The sequence below is a fragment of the Saccopteryx bilineata genome, chromosome 9 (assembly GCF_036850765.1).
Source record: "Saccopteryx bilineata isolate mSacBil1 chromosome 9, mSacBil1_pri_phased_curated, whole genome shotgun sequence".
NCBI lineage: Eukaryota > Metazoa > Chordata > Mammalia > Chiroptera > Emballonuridae > Saccopteryx > Saccopteryx bilineata.
In genome coordinates this window covers 93,110,264-93,131,108 of record NC_089498.1, presented here as the reverse complement: position 1 = coordinate 93,131,108, position 20,845 = coordinate 93,110,264, and the positions used below count along the sequence as shown (strand labels likewise).

Genomic DNA, 20,845 nt, shown 5'->3' with positions numbered 1-20,845 from the left:
CTGTGTTGTGGCCATGTAGGGTGATGTCAGACTTTCCCAATGAGTTGTAAGAAGACAGATGCTCAGAGTGGCTGCTCCCTTCCCCGTGAGTTTAGCCCCACATGGGACACCAGCATCCAGGTGCTGTGTCCAGATGGGTGCTGCCTGCTCATTAGTGAGACTCCTTTGCTCTACTTTATTGCTAGCATGGCCAGCTCACAAGCTTGGGCTTCTGGAATACCAGAGCCAACTAGAACAACTGGAGCCAGCCATATCTGGAGGAAGATCTACTTTTCACATTAGTTTTAGCAAAGTTCTATATAAGATGAGTCAGGAACCCTACTCTGCCTTCAGCCCTGATTCCCTACCACTAGAGACGTTTTTCTAAATTACAGACCTGACCGCACCACCCTAGATAACAGTCCTGTAGTGTCTTCCATGTGTGACTCAGTGCCAGATGCCTGTTCTGTGCCAGGTGTGCAAGGTATCAAGACTGTCATGCGTGGAAGAGACAGTCTAGAAAACAAAGTCAACAAGTCAATGAACAAGGCAGCTCACATGAGTAACAACTGCCATGAGAGAGAAAGGGAACACAACTGGTATGACATAAAACTGAGTGGCCAGGGGATCTGAGGCGTCTTAGATAAGGGGTCACGAAAGTCCTTTGAGAGCTGAAACCTGAGTAGAAGGAGCTGTCAGGTGAAGAGGAGTGGTGACAGGTGTACAGGCAAAGGCACAGCCAGAGCAAAGGTCTAGATATGGGAGAGAGCTTGGGGGAAGACCCTAGGTGAGGCCAGCTGAAAAGGAGCCTTTCTAAACCTGAATTTTGTTTTAAGCATGATGGGAAGCCACTGGGAGGGTTCGCAGTGATAAATGATAGAATCTGATTTGCATATATTTAAGTTCATACTCTATAAAGATAGGATAGAGTGGGCAAGATTGGATGCAGAGACCCTTGGGAGCATGCTACAGCATGCAATGGCAGGGGCTTGGGAGGGGCCAGTGATGGTGGAGGTAGAGGTAGAGGTGGAGGGCAAAGGGACACATGAAAAATATCTCACAGGGTTGGGGATAAGATACAGGGAGAAATCAAGGGTGAGTGTAATGTAAGATCTTTGACTTCACCTGCTGGGGAAAGCTAGTTCCATTTTATTGTTGATTCTAGGAAAACCAGGAGGTCACATCACAGCTACAGAGGCCCAGGTGGACCGGATAAGATCAGCAGGAGGAACATCTTCTCAGCCCGATGTCCCCATCACCTGCCTGGCCTTCATCAGCTCTGTTTCTGCCTTTTTTTTTTCTTTTTTTTTTTTTTTTTGTGACAGAGACAGAGTCAGAGAGAGGGGCAGACAGGGACAGACAGGAAGGGAGAGAGATGAGAAGCATCAATTCTTCATTGTGGCACCTTAGTTGTTCATTGATTGCTTTCTCATATGTGCCTTGACTGAGGGGCTACAGCAGACTGAGTGACCCCTTGCTCAAGCCAGCAACCTTGGGCTCAAGCTGGTGAGCCTTGCTCACACCAGATGAGCTCACACTCAATCTGGCGACCTTGGGGTCTCGAACCTGGATCCTCCGCATCCCAGTCCAATGCTCTATCCATTGTGCCACTATGTGGTCAGGCTCTGTTCCTGCCTTTTGAGCTCTGTGACCCTGGGCCATTACTCAGGCAATTGACTGGTGGTGATATTCTTCCTTCTCTTTTCTGAGAAAGTTTCATGCCTTGAAACTCAGTTAGGTGGCGCCTCCATCCAAGCAGGCTGCCCTGGTCATTCTCCTGTCCTCTAGGCCCACAGACAGTCTCTCTCCCTCCAGGGTACTTTTAGATTCTAGAGTCTGGAGCAGCTTGCAAGGCAGTTCTCCAGTGCAGGCTTTGCTCACCTGTAGAAGGCCAACTGGAGGGCCACCTGAATGAAGGCATCAGGGCTGCATTTCTGCTGCTTAATAAATGTTTTCCCATAGTTGTCAAACTTATAAACAAGGAAGTCAAGATTATTTACTATTCTGTGGAGAAAAAAAAGAAGATGCTTTTATTTCTCTCAACATAGAACGCACACATTACAGAATCTAACCAAGTTACTTGAACCTGGTCTATGTCCTAGCACCCCAGAGAATGAGGACATAGTCCCTGCCCTGCAGAAATGGATCAATGTGTCAGAGGTTGTCCTTAACTTATGGAAGTGGTGGAGGGCCTCCTGGACCAGCATGACTCTGAGTTGAAGGTGAGGAGTGGCTGGGCAAGATGATGGCCCTGCTCTGGCACTGGAGGGACACGGGCTTAGCTGCAGGGAAGGATATGGGGGCAGGAGAGAGATTTGCATGGGCTAGGAGAACACTGTTAAGAAACCAGATCATAGAAGCCTGCTGTTCAAAGAAATGAGCCCGAGAGAGATCATTCATTTGACCTGTTTGGGAAGGTGTGTAAGAAGCCCTACGGATTCTCTGGGCATCCTGGACATCCTGCCAGTTCTGCAAACTCTCTTGGACCAGAGAAGAGTCTATTTCTCAGATGGCTGCAAGTAGTGTCTCCTCCCTGAGACTCATCCCTGTTGCATTTTGGGAAGAGTGTCCTGGAGCCTGGCTGTTGGTCATGGTCACCACAGTGAAAGCTGCTTACTGGTGACTAAAGATATCTTTTATCCAGAGCTGCTGCTGCTGCTGCTGCTGCCGCTGCCATGACACCCCCAGGTCTTTGCTGCCTATAAATCACTGTCAGAGTAGCAGGAAGAGTCCCTGAGTTTACATGGAGACCCTTGAACACTGGTCTCTCCTTTCCTGCCCCCAGGAATGACCAATCCCAGCCTTCACAATGAGCTTGGGGTCTGGGCTGACTTCCTCCCTAGAGCGACGTCCAGTGAGGTCTGCACCATCCATCATCTGTCAGCCCTGTGTGAGTACAAAGCCCTGGACGGGGCCCTGAGGCAACCTTGGCCCTCACTCACATACTTGCTCTCTCAGGACTTGATGCTCCTTGCCTACCTCTCCTTGAATGATTTCTGCTGCCTCACATGACCTCAGCTCTTCATGGGGTCATGCCAAGTTCTGGGAACTCAGCAGAATGAAGAGAGCCAATTCCCATGGGAACTCAACCCTCATTCTGGCCTGTTGACTCACTGTTCCCACCACAGCCCCGAGAAACCTCTTGCCCAAGCTCGGCCCACTCAGACCCCACTCTTTCCCATGTATAGCTCAGGACTCTTCTGCTTCCCCACCTGCAGGCCTCTCTCGGTTCTTCCTGCCCCCAGAAGGAGGAGCTGGGGACCTCAGGATCACATGGGGCCTGCTCCAGCACCTTGAAGGGAGCAGGCTCCTTCTATTATATTTCTCAGGGCTCAGCAATAACTCACCTCCTAGTGACCTGCTTATCCTACAATAGCTATGTAAGGTTGAGATACCAGTACCACCTGATAGATGAATATCTGAGGCCGCTTCTCCATGGAAGGCAGCTGACCTCACAGCAGCTTGTAGTGGGTTTGTCCTTCCTGCTCCTTGGCCTGTGAGCCTAGCCGCACTCCATCTACCTCACCTACCCTATTCCCACAGTTTCCTCCCTGGCTCTCCAGATCCTTGCACCAAGTCTTCCAGGGTTCCTCAAAGCTTCTGGGCCGTGTGGCATAAGGAGTGTGAAGTTCTTCACAATGGGACCCCCACTTCCTTTTAGTGCCCCAACTCTGGCCGTTCTCTCACTTGCTGGGCTCCACAGCAGTCTGGCTCTCTCATGAGCCTGCCTTCCCCAGCCGCCTGCAGCACAAACCCCTTTAAGACTCATTTTTGTAAAGCCCTCCCTCAATGTCCGGGCAGAATTCAGCACCTGTGCCCTCCGTGGATGCAGATCGGTCTGCCATTGTCTGTTCTGGGCACTAATTGTATCACACATTCTTGCTCTGGGGGTCTGCTTCCCTTCCTCCGCTGAAGTATGGAGGGCAGGCCCCACGGCACATTTGCTCCTATGTCTTCAGAGTCTCACCACAGGCCTGGCACAGACTTAGGACTCTGCAAGTGTTGGCGGAGTGAGTGAATGGATGAGTGAATGCACTCATGCTCTCTTACTCAACGAGGGAGTGAACAACCAAGGTGCAGCCTCAGTTGTCAGCCCGCAGCTCATTCCACACCTTGCCACGGCCAGGACTGTACCCCTATCTCCCCAAGAAGGGCTCATACCCATTCCTGGCCACTCCTGCCTGGAGCCTGCCCTGCCCATGGGAATAAAAGCCCCCTTGTCAAGTTGCAGTGTTAACTCAAGCAAATTGAAATAGCTTAGATTCAAATGACCTATGCAAACCAGTTGTTTATTACCCATCCCCCCCAAACAGGATGATCCCCCCCCCTCGACTCTGCTCAGTCAGGTGAAACCCTGGAAGAAAATAAAAAGCTCCATGTTTACATTTTATGGAAATGACAGATCCCTCAACAAGGTTATTTCCCGGAGAGTTAGAATTTCCCTTCTGTTTGACTATACTCCTGTGAGGGGGTGGGGGGCGGAGGAGTGGGGTCTCTGGAACCTTTCAAGGTGCCTGGGCACCTGGGGTTGGAAGGAAGACACAAGGTGATCTCTGGAGCATCACCCTGAAGGAGACTCGGGCTGTGCCCTACCGTTGAAGTTTTTCTGCCGAGGAGGCTAAGAAGCCTTGGATTACCGGGGAGCATTTCCACCTCAGTCTCCTGGGGGTCGGCAGCTCGCTGACAGAGTCGGCCCGGGCCAGCTGCTTGCTGCTGCTCATCCTGCAGGCACAAAGAGGCGACCTCCTGCAACCTTGTGAGCTGGGGGCAGTGGGCAGCATGATTCCTTCCCTCTGCCGCCATCTCAGCTGTGGGGGGGTCCAGTGTGTATGCGTTCTCCCGAACCACTGCCCTGATGAACAGAGTGAGGCTTACAGAGGTCACCTAGACTAGCAAGTGGCACTTCTACCTGACTCTAGAGCCAGTTATTACTGTTATTTTGCATTTTCCTGTTCAGCTATATTGTACCATCAACAATTATAAAACATTTGGAGATAAATTGGAGCACATTGTGTTCTTCTGTCTGTGAGGGTTGGTTTGGGTTTTCACAAATTGTAAATAGTTCCTAAATCATGGAAGAGGTTTAGAACTTGGATTTGGGGAGAAGAGTATAGAAGGAGAAAAACCACAAATTTGTAAATGGAGGAAGGAGCCCAATGCATTTGAAGGTCAGAGAAGCCCTTTATCTGGCCAGCTCAGACATGAGAGAGAGAGAGAGAGAGAGAGAGAGAGAGAGAGAGGGAGAGGGAGAGAGGGTGGAGAGCCATACAGCTCAGAAACCTTCCCTCTGCGCTGGGTCACCAGTCAGCCCATCCCTGACTCAGGATAAACAACACAGATAGATTGGAGTTCCCCTGGTCAAAGCAGATGTACTTTTTAAGCTAAAAATTCTTTGCCAAGAAGCTTCTCCCTAACTGCCCTTAAATCTGTTGCCTGGATGACCCCTTCTGTCCATGGCTGATAAAGCGTGCAATGCCTCATTCAAGCTGGTTTGCAAATTCATTTTGTTGCTAAGACACTTTTGAGCCTAAAGCTATCCCGTGTGACCACCCAATTTGTCTTGACCCAGCTCGGCTACTGCTGGGCGGTTCCCCCTCCAGACTCACGCATGCTTGAGCAGGTGCTCCACACACTGCACCAGGACGATGCCGTCGAATGGGGAGTGTTCACATACCACACCGCAGGTGCCATCCCGGCCCACCACAAACTGCAAGAGGAACAGAGAGGAGAGCAGACCTCTGCTTACAGTCAGCACGTCACACCTGCCCCTGGGCTCCTAGACAGGTGCCCTTGGCCTCACAAGAGGTTCTCTCCTCAAGGGCATCAAAGCACATTATCTCCTGAAAATAACACTAAACACAGTTACCAGGACCTGAGAACTCTCAAAGGACACTCAGCTGTGTGACTCCTGTCCAGAAATGCTCTGGGAAGGGAAGGTACAACCCAAAGTTCTCTGGCTAGAGTGTCCCAGAGGCTCCAGGAAGGCTGGGCACTCTCTCCTCTGGCACGGGCTCATTCCTTCAGCTTTGGTTAGCCCTGTTTACCCTTCACAGTGGCTGTCAGGGCCGTCACCCTGTAGTGCATTGTGCGATCATGTGCCCGATGGCCCCTCTGGGTGTGGGCACCCTTGATTTTTATTCCCAGGGTCTAGATCAGTTTTCAACCCATATTAGGTGCTCAATAATTTTGTGGGGTGACTGAATGGAAGATGACAATATAATTTGGACAATGCACAATTCCTAGGGAGAAATAAACTCCCTGTGAAATTAGCAAGGACAAGGTGTATGAGAGTGCCCCACCAACAACTGCTGCCTGGGCTTGGCATTGGGGACTCTGCTCTCAGTCCTGCGGCTGCAGCCTGCCAGTTGAGAGAGCTTCAGCAAGACACTCCAGCTCTCTGGCTGCAGCCTGCTCTCATTTAGAACAGATCCAATAACGTGGGTTCGTGAGATTGATAATGAGGACTAGAGAGAAGGTATGTGAAGGGAGCACAGGAACTGTAAGGATTACTTATGACTCATGACCTTACAAAGGCTGTCTTTAGTGGGTTGGAAAAGGGATGTCCTCTGTGCACAAAAGTCCTGGGAGAAAATAATAAGAAGGAGATTTGATTCTTAAAGCATAACCCAAATAAAGCAGGGTGACCCTGTAGCTCATCTATCTAGCACAGCATCCTATTGAGGAGTTACTAGCTTACCACCCATAATTAAACAAGCAGGCAAACAAGCACACAAGTGGCTATTGACATCTTCATGGAAAGCCCTCCCAGGGCACACAGCACACACCCGAGCAGACTCGCTCCATGCCCCCCAACCACTCATACACTTGTCAGCTGCCCAGATCTTTGCTCCCATTCTTCCAACTTCCCACAGAGTTTCTCTCAAAACTCATTCCTGCACACACACCCTCCACCTCGCCCCAGTGCACCCTGCCTCTGTGATGGGAAATATTTCGGCCCTTTCCTATCCTGCCCATGAAGCCAGTGGGTTTCTCCAGCGGCCCTGATCATCTGTCCTGTACATCCATTATAGCATTTCACTCCCACAGGTGCTCCAGGAGAGGTTACAAGCCATTAGCACTGCCGGGGATGGCTGAAACAGCCAGCACAGCAGCGAGCAAGCTTGTCAGGAACAGCAGAATCAATATGCACACCAATGTAAAGGATAACCTGCAGGATGCACAGGGCGAAGAAAGAGAAAAATTAGCCTAGAAATGCTCATTAGGGGTGAGTGATGCTAACCCAAGGAGTACAGATCACCGACGGCTGTTTAATAAGGTCATCATGATCATGGAGGCTTTCAAAATAAACAAGATTAGATTCAGGGTCAGCATGCCAAGGAAAGAAGGGTGTGAGAACAGGGACGAATGACCCAACTTCAACCTCATCCCCATCTGCATGAGTGTTTTCCTCCGGCATATTGTTTCTGGGTCGATGTCATATGAATGAAAAAAAAAAAAAAAGAAAAAAGAATTACTTTATTTCATTTTATGACATATTTTTCTGGGCACATGCTGGGCTGCCCTATTTCTCAGGGATGGAGAGAAGTGTGTCCAAATGGCCAGGCCAGGGTGACAGAAATTAAGAAAAGAGGACATGTCTGGACATCAGCTGTGATTCTTGCTGAACATGCTGAGTGTTTGTTCAGTGGGCGGCCTTGGCACAGTGCATGATGGGAGGTAGGAGTGAACCCAGGTCTGATCCAGAGAGTTCCTGGCCTGGCACAGACAGCAAGAAGATTAGGAAGCTTGAGTGGGGTTTGGCTACTTGCTCCTGAAAAGAGTGCTGGCCAGTCCAGGGGGGACATCGATGGCACATTTCTGACCCCTTTAGCTCCCTTGGCCACACACACAGCCTCCTGGACAACAGAGGCTGGTGAATGAGTCAGCTGGATGTGCCGAGTGCCAGCTCAGGCCACTGCTTGTGACCCAGGGGAGGCTCACCTGCAGGGACTTGTCGTACCAGCGGTTGGCCCCATTCTTGCTGCAGCCTCCACCATGAAGGAGCTGGAGAGCCCTGTTGGTGTCGCTGAGCTCCACGGCGCCGGGGACGTCCAGGCACACCAGGCAGACACAGCGCTCGATCATGTCCAGTGAGTACCGGTTGGTGGAGTCTACAGGGCAGGCAAGCAAGGCCTCATCACCTGTTCCCCTCATGCTCTGTGGTCCCCACTGCACAGCCTGACACACCACAGACAGACACACAAGGGCAGCCAGATCTTGAGCCAGTCCTGACCCCTCCTCTGTCCCAGTGGGTGCTCTGGGAAGTTAGCCAGCCTATCCTGAGCTTTTATGCTGACCCCAGGGCCCAGCTCAGCCTCAGAGTCCCTCCATCTGTGGCCAGCTCTGCCTGCAGATGTGTGGTCACTGGCCCAGCTGGCCAAGATATGAGGAGTTGCCCTACGGCCTTCTCTGTGGATATTAGACCCTATGCCCGGAGAGGAGCTCTGGCTCCCTCATTCAGCAACACCCTGCATCATGGCACCAGGAAGCCACACCGTGCACCTAGATATGTTTATTTGCCCTGAATGGTTTTCAAGCATTAGTTTTAAAATGGAATTTTATTGGGTGGAATTTTTAAATGAGTCAATTTCACATGAAAATGTGAAGTAAAAGAGTAAGGGTACTGCTCTCTGTGCCCCACCCCCACCCCAGCAGTTATGTTGATGCAGAGCCAGATGCACGATCCAGGCTGCCCAAAATCTATGACCAGATCACCCTACTGAGGCTGTTTCAGGCCTGTGAGACTCATCAGGATGAATAGGTCAAACGCCACTGAGTTGTGCAGGAGGTATGCTGCCAAGGAAGGTTGAATCTTCCGCAAGGACATTGGACCCGTGGTTCATCCTGAGACAGAGCTAGGCCAGCCAGATGGGCTGCCAATAACTTCCTCCACCAAGCACAGGAAGGTTCACAGAGCCTGCTCAGTGGGACTGTGGCGGTCAGGAGTCCTTATGGTGGTGGCTGTGCTCCCTCTCTACTATCCCATATAGAATATAGCATTAGGACCCAGTGGGGAGGCTGCCCATCACCCAGAGATCCAGGCTTCTAGGGCAGATGCAGTAGCAGGATGAAGGTCACTGTCACCACCCCAACTCCCAGTATGTTACATTTATGGAAAAGTGGGCTGGGTGGTATCTGGAGGCAAAGGGCACCTGTAACATTGCTAGTCGCATGTTACAATAACCACTCTCCCTTGAGCCACTGGACACCTGGGTTTTAGCAGTTGTGTCTACAGGGATGACTAGAAGTAAAGCTACATTGTCTAGCCTCCCTTAAAACTCAGGGTCTGCAGGTGTCTAAATTCTACCAACAAGACCTAGAAACACTATGTGGCAGCTTCCAATGTACCTCCTTAAAGATAATCAGCATGTGCTCTTGGCCCTCCTTCTTGCCTTCCTCCATCCTGCCACCTGGAACACAGGTGTAATGACTGGAGCTCTAGCCTCCACTTGGGACCATGAAGATGAGGTCCCGCACCCTTCTAGTGAGATGGAAGAAGCCATCATGTTTCAGGTCTAGCTTAGTCCCTGGTATATGTGAAAGAGAAAAAAAGAATTCTATTTTTTGAAACCACTACTATATTCGGTTTTCGGTCACACGTGGCCATATCTGATCCTAACACACCATCTGGTGAGGGTGAGTTCACAGTCTTACACTGCAGGAATTAGTTGGAGCTGAGAAGCTGCTCCCTTGCTTTGCCACAGTCTCCTCTTATTTATTGAGCCCCTTTGCTTCTGCAGGTATTTAAATTCAAGGTCCTTGTTCAGAAGACTGTTCTCTTTGTCAAATATGGGGGGCAGGGCTGAGGGTCCCTCCTGGATGATAGTCAAGACCCTCCTTTCTCCCTCTGACTCTGCACCGAGGCAGGTACTGGGACTGGGTGCTGGCCCTTCTATTTCCTGTAGCCAGCTCTGGTTCCTTTGATTCTGAGCCCAGGTACAAAACTCCTTGTGTGTGCAGCCACACATACCCCCCAGATCCTGCCTCTATCTTCTCCATTGGGACCCCAGTAACTGCTCAGTCAGGACTCCCCCTTTCAGAGCCCTTGGCTCTATAGGCTTCTCTTCCTCCATAGCCTCAAGCCAAGAATTATGCTCATCATCTCCCATCACTTCCCATAATCCCTCACAGTCATCTAGAATCTGCCTTCCTGAAGTCCAGGGTATGCGTGGGAGCAGGTGCAGTTTCCACCTACCTCTCCTCTCAAGCTCTAGGTCCCCTCATAGCCCCTATTCACGGGTCTGGTCCTGCCTATGGGTCAGAGCCAAGCTCAGCAACACCTTTACCAGGTAGTGGGAAGCTGAGTCCATACATGGCCGGTGACCACACCAGGAATGTGTCTGTTTTTTCTTCTGAACAGATGGGAACCTGGGGTGGTCATAGGTAAGGTCCTATCTGCTTCTCCCTACTTTTGGCCTTGCCATAGCCTCTGGGAAGCTCCTACACTCAAGGAGGTGGGAAGTTTCCCTTCTTGATGTGTCAGCCTTACGGGAAGCAATCCCCTTCCTCCCACTCTTTGAAACTTCTAGGGGAAGGACCCATTACTCAGAGCGGGCATTCCAACTTGGGAGGGAAGGTGACCAGCAAGCCAGCCATTTCTCCCCTCCATCCCCCCTTCCTGTCTAGAATAATGAATGAGAGTTTGGGGAGTATCATACTCCAGGACATTGCATGATCCTTGTGGGGTCAGGATGGCTCTTCACTTTCCACCGGCCTCTTGTGCTCTCCTGCCTTGGTCTGAACTTCAAAGCTTGGAACCCTTACCTGAGGAGCTAAAGACATATTAGACCCTATCATGGCCCCACCTTCCTTTCACTCCTTAAGTATGACACAGTCACCATGTCATCCTTTCAGCCTGAAACAGCTCCTCCTGCCCACGTGGTGGAATCCAAACTTCTCAACAGCTCCTGGGCTTCAGGGCTAGCCTCTATGGCCCCTCATGACTCAACCGTTCTGATTGTGTGCATGAACCTCACACTAGCTTTCTGCTGCTCCCAGGACACCTGTGCATGTGGACCCCCTTCCCATTGCTCAGGCTGTCCCCAGGTTGGAGCCTTTCCCTCATTCTCTCCATCAAAGCCTGCTTGTAGAATGCTCCCAGGCTCCCTAGTCCTCTAAGAGTACTGGCCCTGTACCTGGCATGGTGAGAGCAGTCTGGATAGAGTCCCCACCCTCCAGGACTCTGCACACTTGGAGTCATCTGCTCAGTGCAGGTGAGGCACCTCCACCCTGTCCACCAGGCCAGCCTCACACAGTACCTGAGTTTGGCTGGTCCAATTTCCTCTATACCAACTGTCTTCTACCACAAAGCACATGACCTTACAGAGCAAGTCCCTGCACTGTCCCCAGACCCCCATGCTTTAATCAATTGCTGCCAGTCCAGGCCCAGAAACCCTGATCTCCCTTCACCACCACCACCCAACCTGTGAGCTTGCAGAAGGTTGGACTTGGGTCCCAGCTCAGGCAGGCAGTGTCTCTGCCTGGCAATGGACTTGCGAGTGCATGAACAGACAGAGTTGAGGCCTGTGTGCACAGCTCCAGGAGGTAGCCCAGCAGAGCTCTGCTGGCCAAAAGAAAAGGTCCAATGGCTCCTGGAGGGTCAGGACCACCACTTTTGGGGGCATGGAGTTTCATGGGAAGTGTTAGGGGTAGAAAGAAGGTGGGAAGGATTTCTTACCCTTTGCAAAGCTCCAAACTCTACCTCTCTCTGCTCCAGTAAGTCTTGGCCAATAGCCATGATGTCTGGCCCTGTACCAGGTGATGTTCTGGGGGTTCCTTTGGCTTCTAAGCTGGCTAATGACTTCAGAGCATGAGAAGGTTTTGGCCAGGCCTGAGCCAGATTTAAATAGGCAGAGAAGAAGGGAGAAGCACATCAGGAAGCAAATAACAGTAAAAGAAAGGGCTCTGAGGGCTGGGACGTAAACATTCAAGTTTGTGGGAAGAGCTTGTGAGGCATGCAGGATTTCAGTGCAGCTGGAAGAACGCAGTAAAGAGATGTTAGCCTTTTTAGAGCATCTGCTATGTGCCAAGCATCAATCTAAGCACTCGTACAGATGAAAATCGAATAGAAACTATTATCATCCCTATTCACAGGTGAAGAACAGAATAGCTACATGTGTTACCTAAAGTCACCTAGTAAAAGAAGGGAAGTGACTTTGATTCAAACCTAATGGCAAGGCTGGGACCAATCATCAAAACTGAATGGCAGTATTGCAATATGAACTTTATCTAGCCATGGCAGGGAGCTACTTATAGATCTGGGCAGAGGTTGGTGTGGTCAGAGAGAGTCTAAGGTGCCTAGTGCTTGGGAAGGGCATAGGCATGGAGGCCAGACAAGGGACCATGAGCAGCCCAAGGCTGCCCACCTTGGCCCTGTTAGCCATGTCTCAGTGAGCCCTGAGAACTCAGGTTTAGTATCTGCCCACACCAAGGTTTCCTTAGGAACAGCTCCAAGGCCAGGTGGAGTGGGAAGGCTGCAGCTTCCCAGGAATCATACAGAAATTCAGCCAGAAGAGTAGAGAACAGGTCTGACAGAGCTTCTGGCTAAGAAATTGGAGGCTTGGCATACTCCTTCTCAGCTAGGCAACCTGCTGTTAGCAGCAAAAAAGGACAGCTTTTAGGCACCAGTGCCCACCGTCTTCTAGATGGGAAAGAGAGACTCCTTGGAGGAGCTGAGCCTTCACTCCCTGGCATGCTAGCTGTGCAGGCAGGAACCAGGTCCTGGCTCATTAGACAGAGTGAGATGGGAGCAGAACAGCCAAGTGAGGATGCCAGGTGGTCTTGCAAATGAACTCCCTGCATACAAAGAGCTGATAGGTCAAATGCTGATAAGTTTATCGTGTCAGGGAGAAAATAAACTATAGCCAAACTCATCCACCATGACTCTAGCTCAAATGTAATGGAAACATGGAGCAGTGGGCTGAAGGCATACGGCATAGGCTGTTTGTCTTGTGACATCCTCATCGAGCACATGGAGGCTCATTTAATGTGGTAAATCAATCTTCTTCAAGGAGTTCCTGCTTAATAGTGAGAAGTCAGAGTTGAGTAATAGGAGGATCTTGCTCTGCTACCCACATAGGAGAGGTTGACAGCCTCAATTGTGCATAAATTTCAGAAGCCATGAGACCTTGGGGGTCCCTGGAGCTCCTGTTAGAGGTAGAAAGCTTACAAACCATGACTAAGGTGAACAGAGAGAACATCAACATGGAACCTTTCCCTTTGGATGGCTGCGGAACTCTCAAGTGCTATACACACACACACAGACAGACAGACACACACACACACACACACACACACACTCTCACACAGAGCCCTCTCTGAGATTCTTGCTTACTTTGACCTATCCTTGAGAAGCTGGCCCAGGTCAGCCTCTGAAGGTCTAGGGAGATGGAGGCACCCGGTATCTTCTTAGAGGCCATTGTCAACCCCATCTGAGCATCTTTCCTCCCAAGATAGAGGGATCATATCTCTCTTAGAAGAGAAATCTGCCAGCTCACATCCCATATACTTTTCTACTCTATGACTTATGGGGTAATCTTTATGCTCCCCATCTCCAGAGGTTATGAGATTTCTAACAAGTGCATTTCTTGCTCAATTAAACCTGTTTTTTGCAGTTCAGAATTTCTTTAACTTGAGTTACAAAGGCCTCTTTAAAAAGCTCCAGAAGGAGGGACATCTGCTTCTAGAAAGATCAAGAGGGTTTTCCCCTGTTCCTCTCATTGTAAACTCTGACCATTATGTTTAAAGCAAATATAGAAGACTCTGAAATATGGAAAGAGGAAGGCAGAGTGACTAAGAACCTCAGGACCCAAGGAACACATGATAGTGGGTTCCATGGCTGTTATTGACTGGATTATATCCTCTCCATCTGTCTTCAAATTTATATGTTGAAGCCCTAACTCCCAATAATATGACTGCATTTAGCGACAAGACTGTTAAAGAATTAATTAAGGTTAAATGAGGTCATAAGGGTGGTGCCCTAAACCAATAAGCCTGTTGTCCTCATAAGAAGAAGAAGAAACACTGAGAATATATATGCACAGAGTAAGGCCATGGGATAGTTCCATGTGATGAAAGTCATCTGAAAACCAAAGAGAGTGGTCTCAGGAATAATCAACCCCACCAACCTGTTGATCTTGGACTTCTAGCTTCCAAGATGGTGAGAAATCAATTTCTATTGTTTAAACCACTGAATCTTTGGATTTTCTGTTTTAGAAAACTTCAGACTTGGAACTGAAGTAGCCATCAACATTAAAACACAAACAAATGTGAACAACAACAAACAACAAAAACCCTGATAAACAGGGTTTTTATCATTCTCTTTAGCAGAAGGACCAGGTAAAGGACAGGCTAGCAAGAAAGAACACTTTTAGATATTAAACCTACTCTCCTCACCCACATACCAGCAAAGACAGAATGGGGAACTTAGACTTCTACTATCATCATTCTGTAATGAGACATCTCGTCTTGGGTGGTTTCAGAGAAAGAAAGGTGCAAACTAGAACTTCTATCAGTATTAGGTGGTAACCAACACCACAGTTTACCGCCCCCCCCCCCAGCATCAGTAGAGAACACGTGGGGAGAGTGAATTCTTAACTCCCCAGCAACAACAAAGAGTACCTTCCCTTGGCATGCCAATATAGATCACCTGAAGGACCTGAACTTCTAAACTTACCTGGCTCTACCAAGGCAGTGCTCATCCCTTTCCCTGCTAAGACATTGTCAGAAGAAGCCAGCTAAAACAAAATGTTTAAATAAGGTCCAGTGTCTCAGATAATGACATATCCAAATATCAATATGAAATCATTTGTCATACCAAGAATAAGAAAAATCTTAAATTGAATTAAAAAAGATAATTAGTGGATGACAACACTGAGACCAGGCAAATGTTAAAACTACTTGACAAATATTTTTAAATTAGCCATTATAAAAATGCTTTAACAAGCAATTATGAACACATTTAAGACATATAAATGAAAAATAAAAAATGGTAGTTTCAGTAAAAAAATAAAAAATATAAAGGAGATCTAAGATGGTGGCAAAGAAGGTAAAAGTTACACTTCCCCTTTCTCAGGACCAAAATAAATTACAACTTAAATATCAACCTGAATATCCAATTGAAGACTAGATGAACAGAAATCTTATAACCAAAGATTTACAGAAGAAGCCACATCAAGACTAGTAGGAAGGGCAGAGACATGGAAAGGGCTGGCCTCACTTCCATGTGTGGCAGCCCAGATTTTAGAGGGATATCTCAGCTGAAAAATTTCCTTTTGAGGTGCATGAGGTCTCAACCCTACACTGGGCTCCCTAGCCCAGAGCACCAGAGCTGGGAAGAGGTGCTCATATAACATCTGGCTATGAAAATCAGTGGGGATTCCATCTGCCAGGGAAAGATAGGAGTCAGCTAGAGACCCAGGTGCCCTCTTAAAGGTCCAATGCACAAAATCTCATTTGTAGCCACTCACCCTGGGCTCTGATGGAGGAAGGGCAGAGTGGATTACAGTTATGTGAGGAGAGACCATGGTTTGTCACTCCTAGAAGAAAGATGAAGGGACAGCCACCAATCTCTGTGCTGAGTCCCTCTCCCACACAGCTGATGCCATCTTTTTTGGGTGGAGCTCTCCCCTCCTTTTGTTATCAGCCTGAGGGAATGCAATAATTTTACCCTCTGGACTCCCTACTGCCACAGTCTGCAGAGCTCACTCCCTGGGGAGGAGTCAGTTGCCTGATGTAGAGGTCAGAGCAGACTCAGTGGGTGTCAGTGACTGAGATGAAGCTCAAGGGTAGGGGACATTCCTCCACATGTCTGTGAGGCTGGCTGGTACCTTTCCCTCACAAGAGATCCAATAGCTGCACCCTCTGGGCTACTGGTGGACCCACCTTCCCAACTCTTGCTGGCTCTGCCTTGCAAAGCTATGGCCCAAAGAACTACTAGAACTGATAAATGAATTCAGTCAAGTAGCAGGATGCAAACTAAATATCCAGAAATCAGTTGCATTTTATACACCAATAATAATGTATCAGAAAAGGAAACTAACAAAAATGACCTCATTTATAATTGTATCAAAAAATAAAATGAAAATACCTAGAAATAAATTTAACCAGATGTAAAAGACCTATACTTGGAAAATTATAAGACAATGAAGAATGAAACTGAAGAAGATACAAATAAATTGAAGCATATACCATGTTCATGGAAAGGAAGGATTAACATTATGAAAATATCCATACTACCCAAAGCAATCCATATCAAGATACCAATGGCATATTTCACAGAACTAGAACAAATATTTAAATAATTTATATGGAATCACAAAAGATCCCAAATTGCTGTAGTAATCTTGAGAAAAAAAAGAACAAAGTTGGAGGTATCAAGTTACCTGATATCAAACTATACCACAAAGCCATATTAATATAAACGGCATGATATGTGTACAAAAATAGACATAGAGCTTAATGAAACAGAATAAAGAGTTGAAAAATAAGCCCATGACTTTATGGTCAATTAATTTTTGACAAACAAAGCAAGACCATACAATAGAGTGAAGACAGTTTATTCAAAAATTGGTGCTAAGAAAATTGAACAGATATGTGCAAAAAATGGAAACTAGACTACCTTCTTAAACTATACACAAGAAGAAACTCAAAATGGATTAAAGACTTAAACATAAGACTTAAAATCATTAAAATCCTAGCAGAAAACATAAGCAGTAAAATCTCAGACATTTCTCATAGCAATATTTTTTCTGATATACCTTCTTGGGAAGGGAAACAAAGGGAACTATATCAAACTAAAACGTTTTTGCACGCCAAAGGAAACCATTAACAGAATGAAGTCAACCCACTGAATGGGAGAACATATTCACAGATGATACAGCTGATAAGGAGTTAATATCAAAAATTTATAAAGCACTCATAAAACTCAACACCAAAAAACCCCAAGCAATTCAATTAAAAAATGGGCAAAAGATCTGAGTAGACATTTCTCCAAAAAGGACATACAAATGATCAATAAAAAGATGACGGTGATCATCAATAAATCAACAAACAACAAGTGTTGGTGAAGATGTAAAGTAAAGGGAACCCTCATGCACCATTGCTGGGAATGCAGCCACTGTGGAAAGTAGTATGGTGTTTCCTCAAAAATAAAAATGGAACTGCCATATGACCGAGAGATTCCACTTTTGTAAATATATCTGAAAAATCATGAAGTAGTAGTTCGAAAGAATTTTTACACCCTTATGTTCATTGTGGGGTTATTTATAATAGTCAAGATTTGGAAGCAGCCCAAGTGTCCTTCAGTAGATGAGTGGATAAAAAAGCTGTGGTAAATATACACGACAGAATAGTACTCAGCTATAAAAAGAAGGAAATATTTCCCTTTGTGATGGCATGGATGGACCTGGAAAGCATGCTAAGTAAAATAAGTCAGGCATAAAAAGACAAATACTGTATGATTTCACTTATATGTAGAATCTAATAAACAAAATAGACTAATAAAGAAAATAGAAATAGATGCATAGATATAGACTGACAGCTGTCAGAGGGGATGGTGGTTGGGGCTGGTGAAAAGGTAAAGCAATTAACAGAAACAACAACAATACAGAAACTCATAAACACATTGATTATCAGAGGGTAATAAATTACCAGGGGAATGGTGGTTGGGGAAAGTAGAGGAGGGTAAGAAAAGATGATAAATGGTGACGGGAAGGAGACTCAACTTGTGATGGTGAGTATACAAAAAATATACAGGTGATGTGATATGCAATTGTATATGTAAAACCTATATAATTTTGTTGACCAATGTCACCCCAATAATTGCAATAAAAAATTTAAAGATAAAGGAAAAAGAAATGATCATTTTAGAACTGAGAAATAGCCAATGTATAAGGCCATTGGAAAATGATGGGCTCAATAGCAAAATGTAGGGCAGAGAAAGAAATGAGTGAAGTTGGAGCTAAAGCAATAAAAGTAATCACTCTGAAAAAGGAAAAATAGACTAGTAAAAACAAACAACAACAAAAAAACCCAGAGCTTAAGAAACTTGTGGGACAAAAGATTTAACAATTATGTCATTAGAGTCACAGAAGGAAAGGAAAAGGGTTAGAGCAGGAAAGTACTAATGAAAATAATGGCTGGAAATTTCCCACTTTGGGAAAACGACATAAACCTAACAATTCAAGAAGCTTAGTTTGCCTGACCAGGTGGTGGTGCAGTGGATGGAGCATCGGACTGGGATGTGGAGGACCCAGGTTTGAGACTCCGAGGTCACCAGCTTGAGCGCGGGCTCATCTGGTTTGAGCAAAGCTCACCAGCTTGGACCCAAGGTCACTGGCTTGAACAAGGGGTTCTCGGTCTGCTGTAGCCCCATGATCAAGGCACATATGAGAAAGCAATCAATGAACAACTAAGGTGTCGCAAGGAAAAACTGATGATTGATGCTTCTCATCTCTCTTTATTCCTGCCTGTCTGTCCCTATCTGTCCCTTTCTCTGTCTCTGTTTAAAAAAAAAAAAAAAGCTCAATTAATCTCAAACAGAATAAATTCAAGGAAATACACATCAAGTTACATTATAGTCAAACTTCTGATAATTAGAGACAAAACAAAAAGTCTTGAGAGAGAAAGAAATGACACTTTATTATAGAGAAAAATAAAAAAAATTCAAATTACAACATATTTCACTGTGAAGGCTCGTGAAAAGGGGTGTGAAACTTTCTCAAGTGCTGAAACAAAAGAACTGTCACCCCAGAATTCTATGTCCATCAAAATATCCTTCAGGAATAAAAGAAAATCAAAACAATCTCAGATGAGAAACCTCTAAAAGAATTTGTTCCCAGCAATCTTAATAAAGAAATTTTCATTCACTGTTGATGTGGTTTTAAATTTATATTAGAGGAAATATTTAAGACAATTATAAATGGGGGAGAGTAATTATAAATTATAAAAGGGATGTAAAGGGTGATAAACTTTCTACACTTCACTAGAAGTAGCAAAATTTTAACACTGATACACTATGATAAATTATGTATGGGTAATACCTATAGAAACCATCAGAAAAAGCTATACAAACAGATACACTGAAAACACTACAGATAAAATTGATTCTAAAAAATGTTCAGGTATCCCACAGGAAGACAGGAAAAAGAAAGCAAGAATTGAAAAACAGAGAAAACAAAAAGCAAAACAGCAGAATTAAACCCCAGCATATCAACAATTACTAATAGAGGTTGACAAGGAGATTAAAAAATTATGTCCCAGCTATATGCTATCTATAAGAAACTTGCATCAAATATAATGATATAGGTTAGTTGGACGTAAAAGAAAGAAAAAAAATATATCAAGCAAACATTAATCAAAAGAAAGCAGGAGTGGCTATATTAATATCACATTAGGTAAACTTGAGAGTAAAGAAAATCACCACAGACATTACATGTAAAAAAGGGTCAATATACCAAAAAGACATAACAATCCTAAATGTGTATATATCAAACATATCACAGAACCAACAGAACTGAAGGAAGAAATAGACAAACCCACAACTGCATTTGGAGACTTCAATGCCTCTCTCTCGATAATTGATAGAACAACTAGACAGAAAGTCAGTAGGGATATAGAAAAACTCAACAACACAATCAATCACCGGGATCTAACTGACATTTATAGAACACAGCAACAGCAGGATGCACATTTTTTTCAAGGTCCCATGAAGCATATATGTCAGGGTGGACCATATCTTAGGCCATAAAACACCCTCAACAAACTGAAAAAAAAAATTGAAATCCTACAAAATGTGTTTTCTAGTCACTGGATTCAATGTAAAAACAAATAACGGGAAAAGTTCTAAATATTTGGAAACTCAACAGCACTCTTCCAAATAATCCCTGTGTCAAAGAGGAAGTCTTAAAGGAAAATATTTAAAAGTTGAAATGACTATAAATAAAAACACACTGTATCAAAATTTATAAAGCACAGCTAACGCCCTGTTGAGAATAAAATACTGACATTACTGGAAATGCTGAGGTCGCCGGTTCAAAACCCTGGGCTTGCCTGGTCAAGGCACATATGGGAGTTGATGCTCCCAGCTCCTCCCCCCTTCTCTCTCTCTGTCTCTCCTCTCTATCTGTCTCTCCCTCTCCTCTCTAAAAAAAAAAAAAAAATGCTGACATTAGAAAAGAGGAAAAGTCTCAAATGAATAACATAAGCTCTCATCTCAAAAACCCAGCAAAAGAAGACAAAATCAATACAAAGCAAACAGAAGGAAGAGAATCAATGAGATTCAAAACAAAACAAAAAAAAAATAGAAAAACAATGAAAAGAAATCTGGTTTCTTTAATAGAGAAATCAAATCTCTAACAAGTCTAACAAAAACAGAAACAAACAAAAAAAAGTAAAGACACAATATCAGGATAAAACAGAGCTGTTGTTATAGACCCTGTACACATCAAAAGGATATCAGGAAATACTATGAACAACTCTACAAACATAACTTTGACAATTTAAATGAACTGGATCAATTCCTTGAAATGTATAAATACACCAAATATGAAATGTCAAATTTGGATAACCCTCTATTAAGGAAATTGAATGTGTAATTTTAAAACTTCTAAAAATGAAATTTTCAGGTCCAGAGGGTTGCACTGCAAAATTCTACCAAACAATTATGAAAGAGTTAACACCAGTGCACATAATTTCTTTCAGATATTATAAGAGGAGGAAACACTTCTCAATTCAGTTTATTAACCCAATGTTATCCTAATACCAAAACAAGAAAAGAACATCCCCCCCCACACACACACAGTTCAATAATCCTCATGAATATATATACAAAAATACTGAACAATATGTGAGCAAATAAAATTAAGCA

At 45.5% G+C, this 20,845-nt stretch overlaps 1 protein-coding gene across 2 annotated transcripts in view; it reads right to left on the bottom strand.

The window, feature by feature from the left end:
- The window catches only part of CHAT (choline O-acetyltransferase), an 84,432-nt gene that overhangs the window by 10,280 nt on the left and 53,307 nt on the right, over window positions 1-20,845 (bottom strand). For both annotated transcript variants that reach the window (XM_066242848.1, XM_066242847.1), the window contains 4 exons: window positions 7,921-8,090; window positions 5,586-5,686; window positions 4,573-4,701; window positions 1,861-1,983 (listed from right to left, as the gene is read on the bottom strand). In XM_066242848.1, the coding sequence (XP_066098945.1) occupies window positions 1,861-1,983; window positions 4,573-4,701; window positions 5,586-5,686; window positions 7,921-8,090 (523 nt within the window). The remainder of the gene's footprint in view (window positions 1-1,860; window positions 1,984-4,572; window positions 4,702-5,585; window positions 5,687-7,920; window positions 8,091-20,845) is intronic.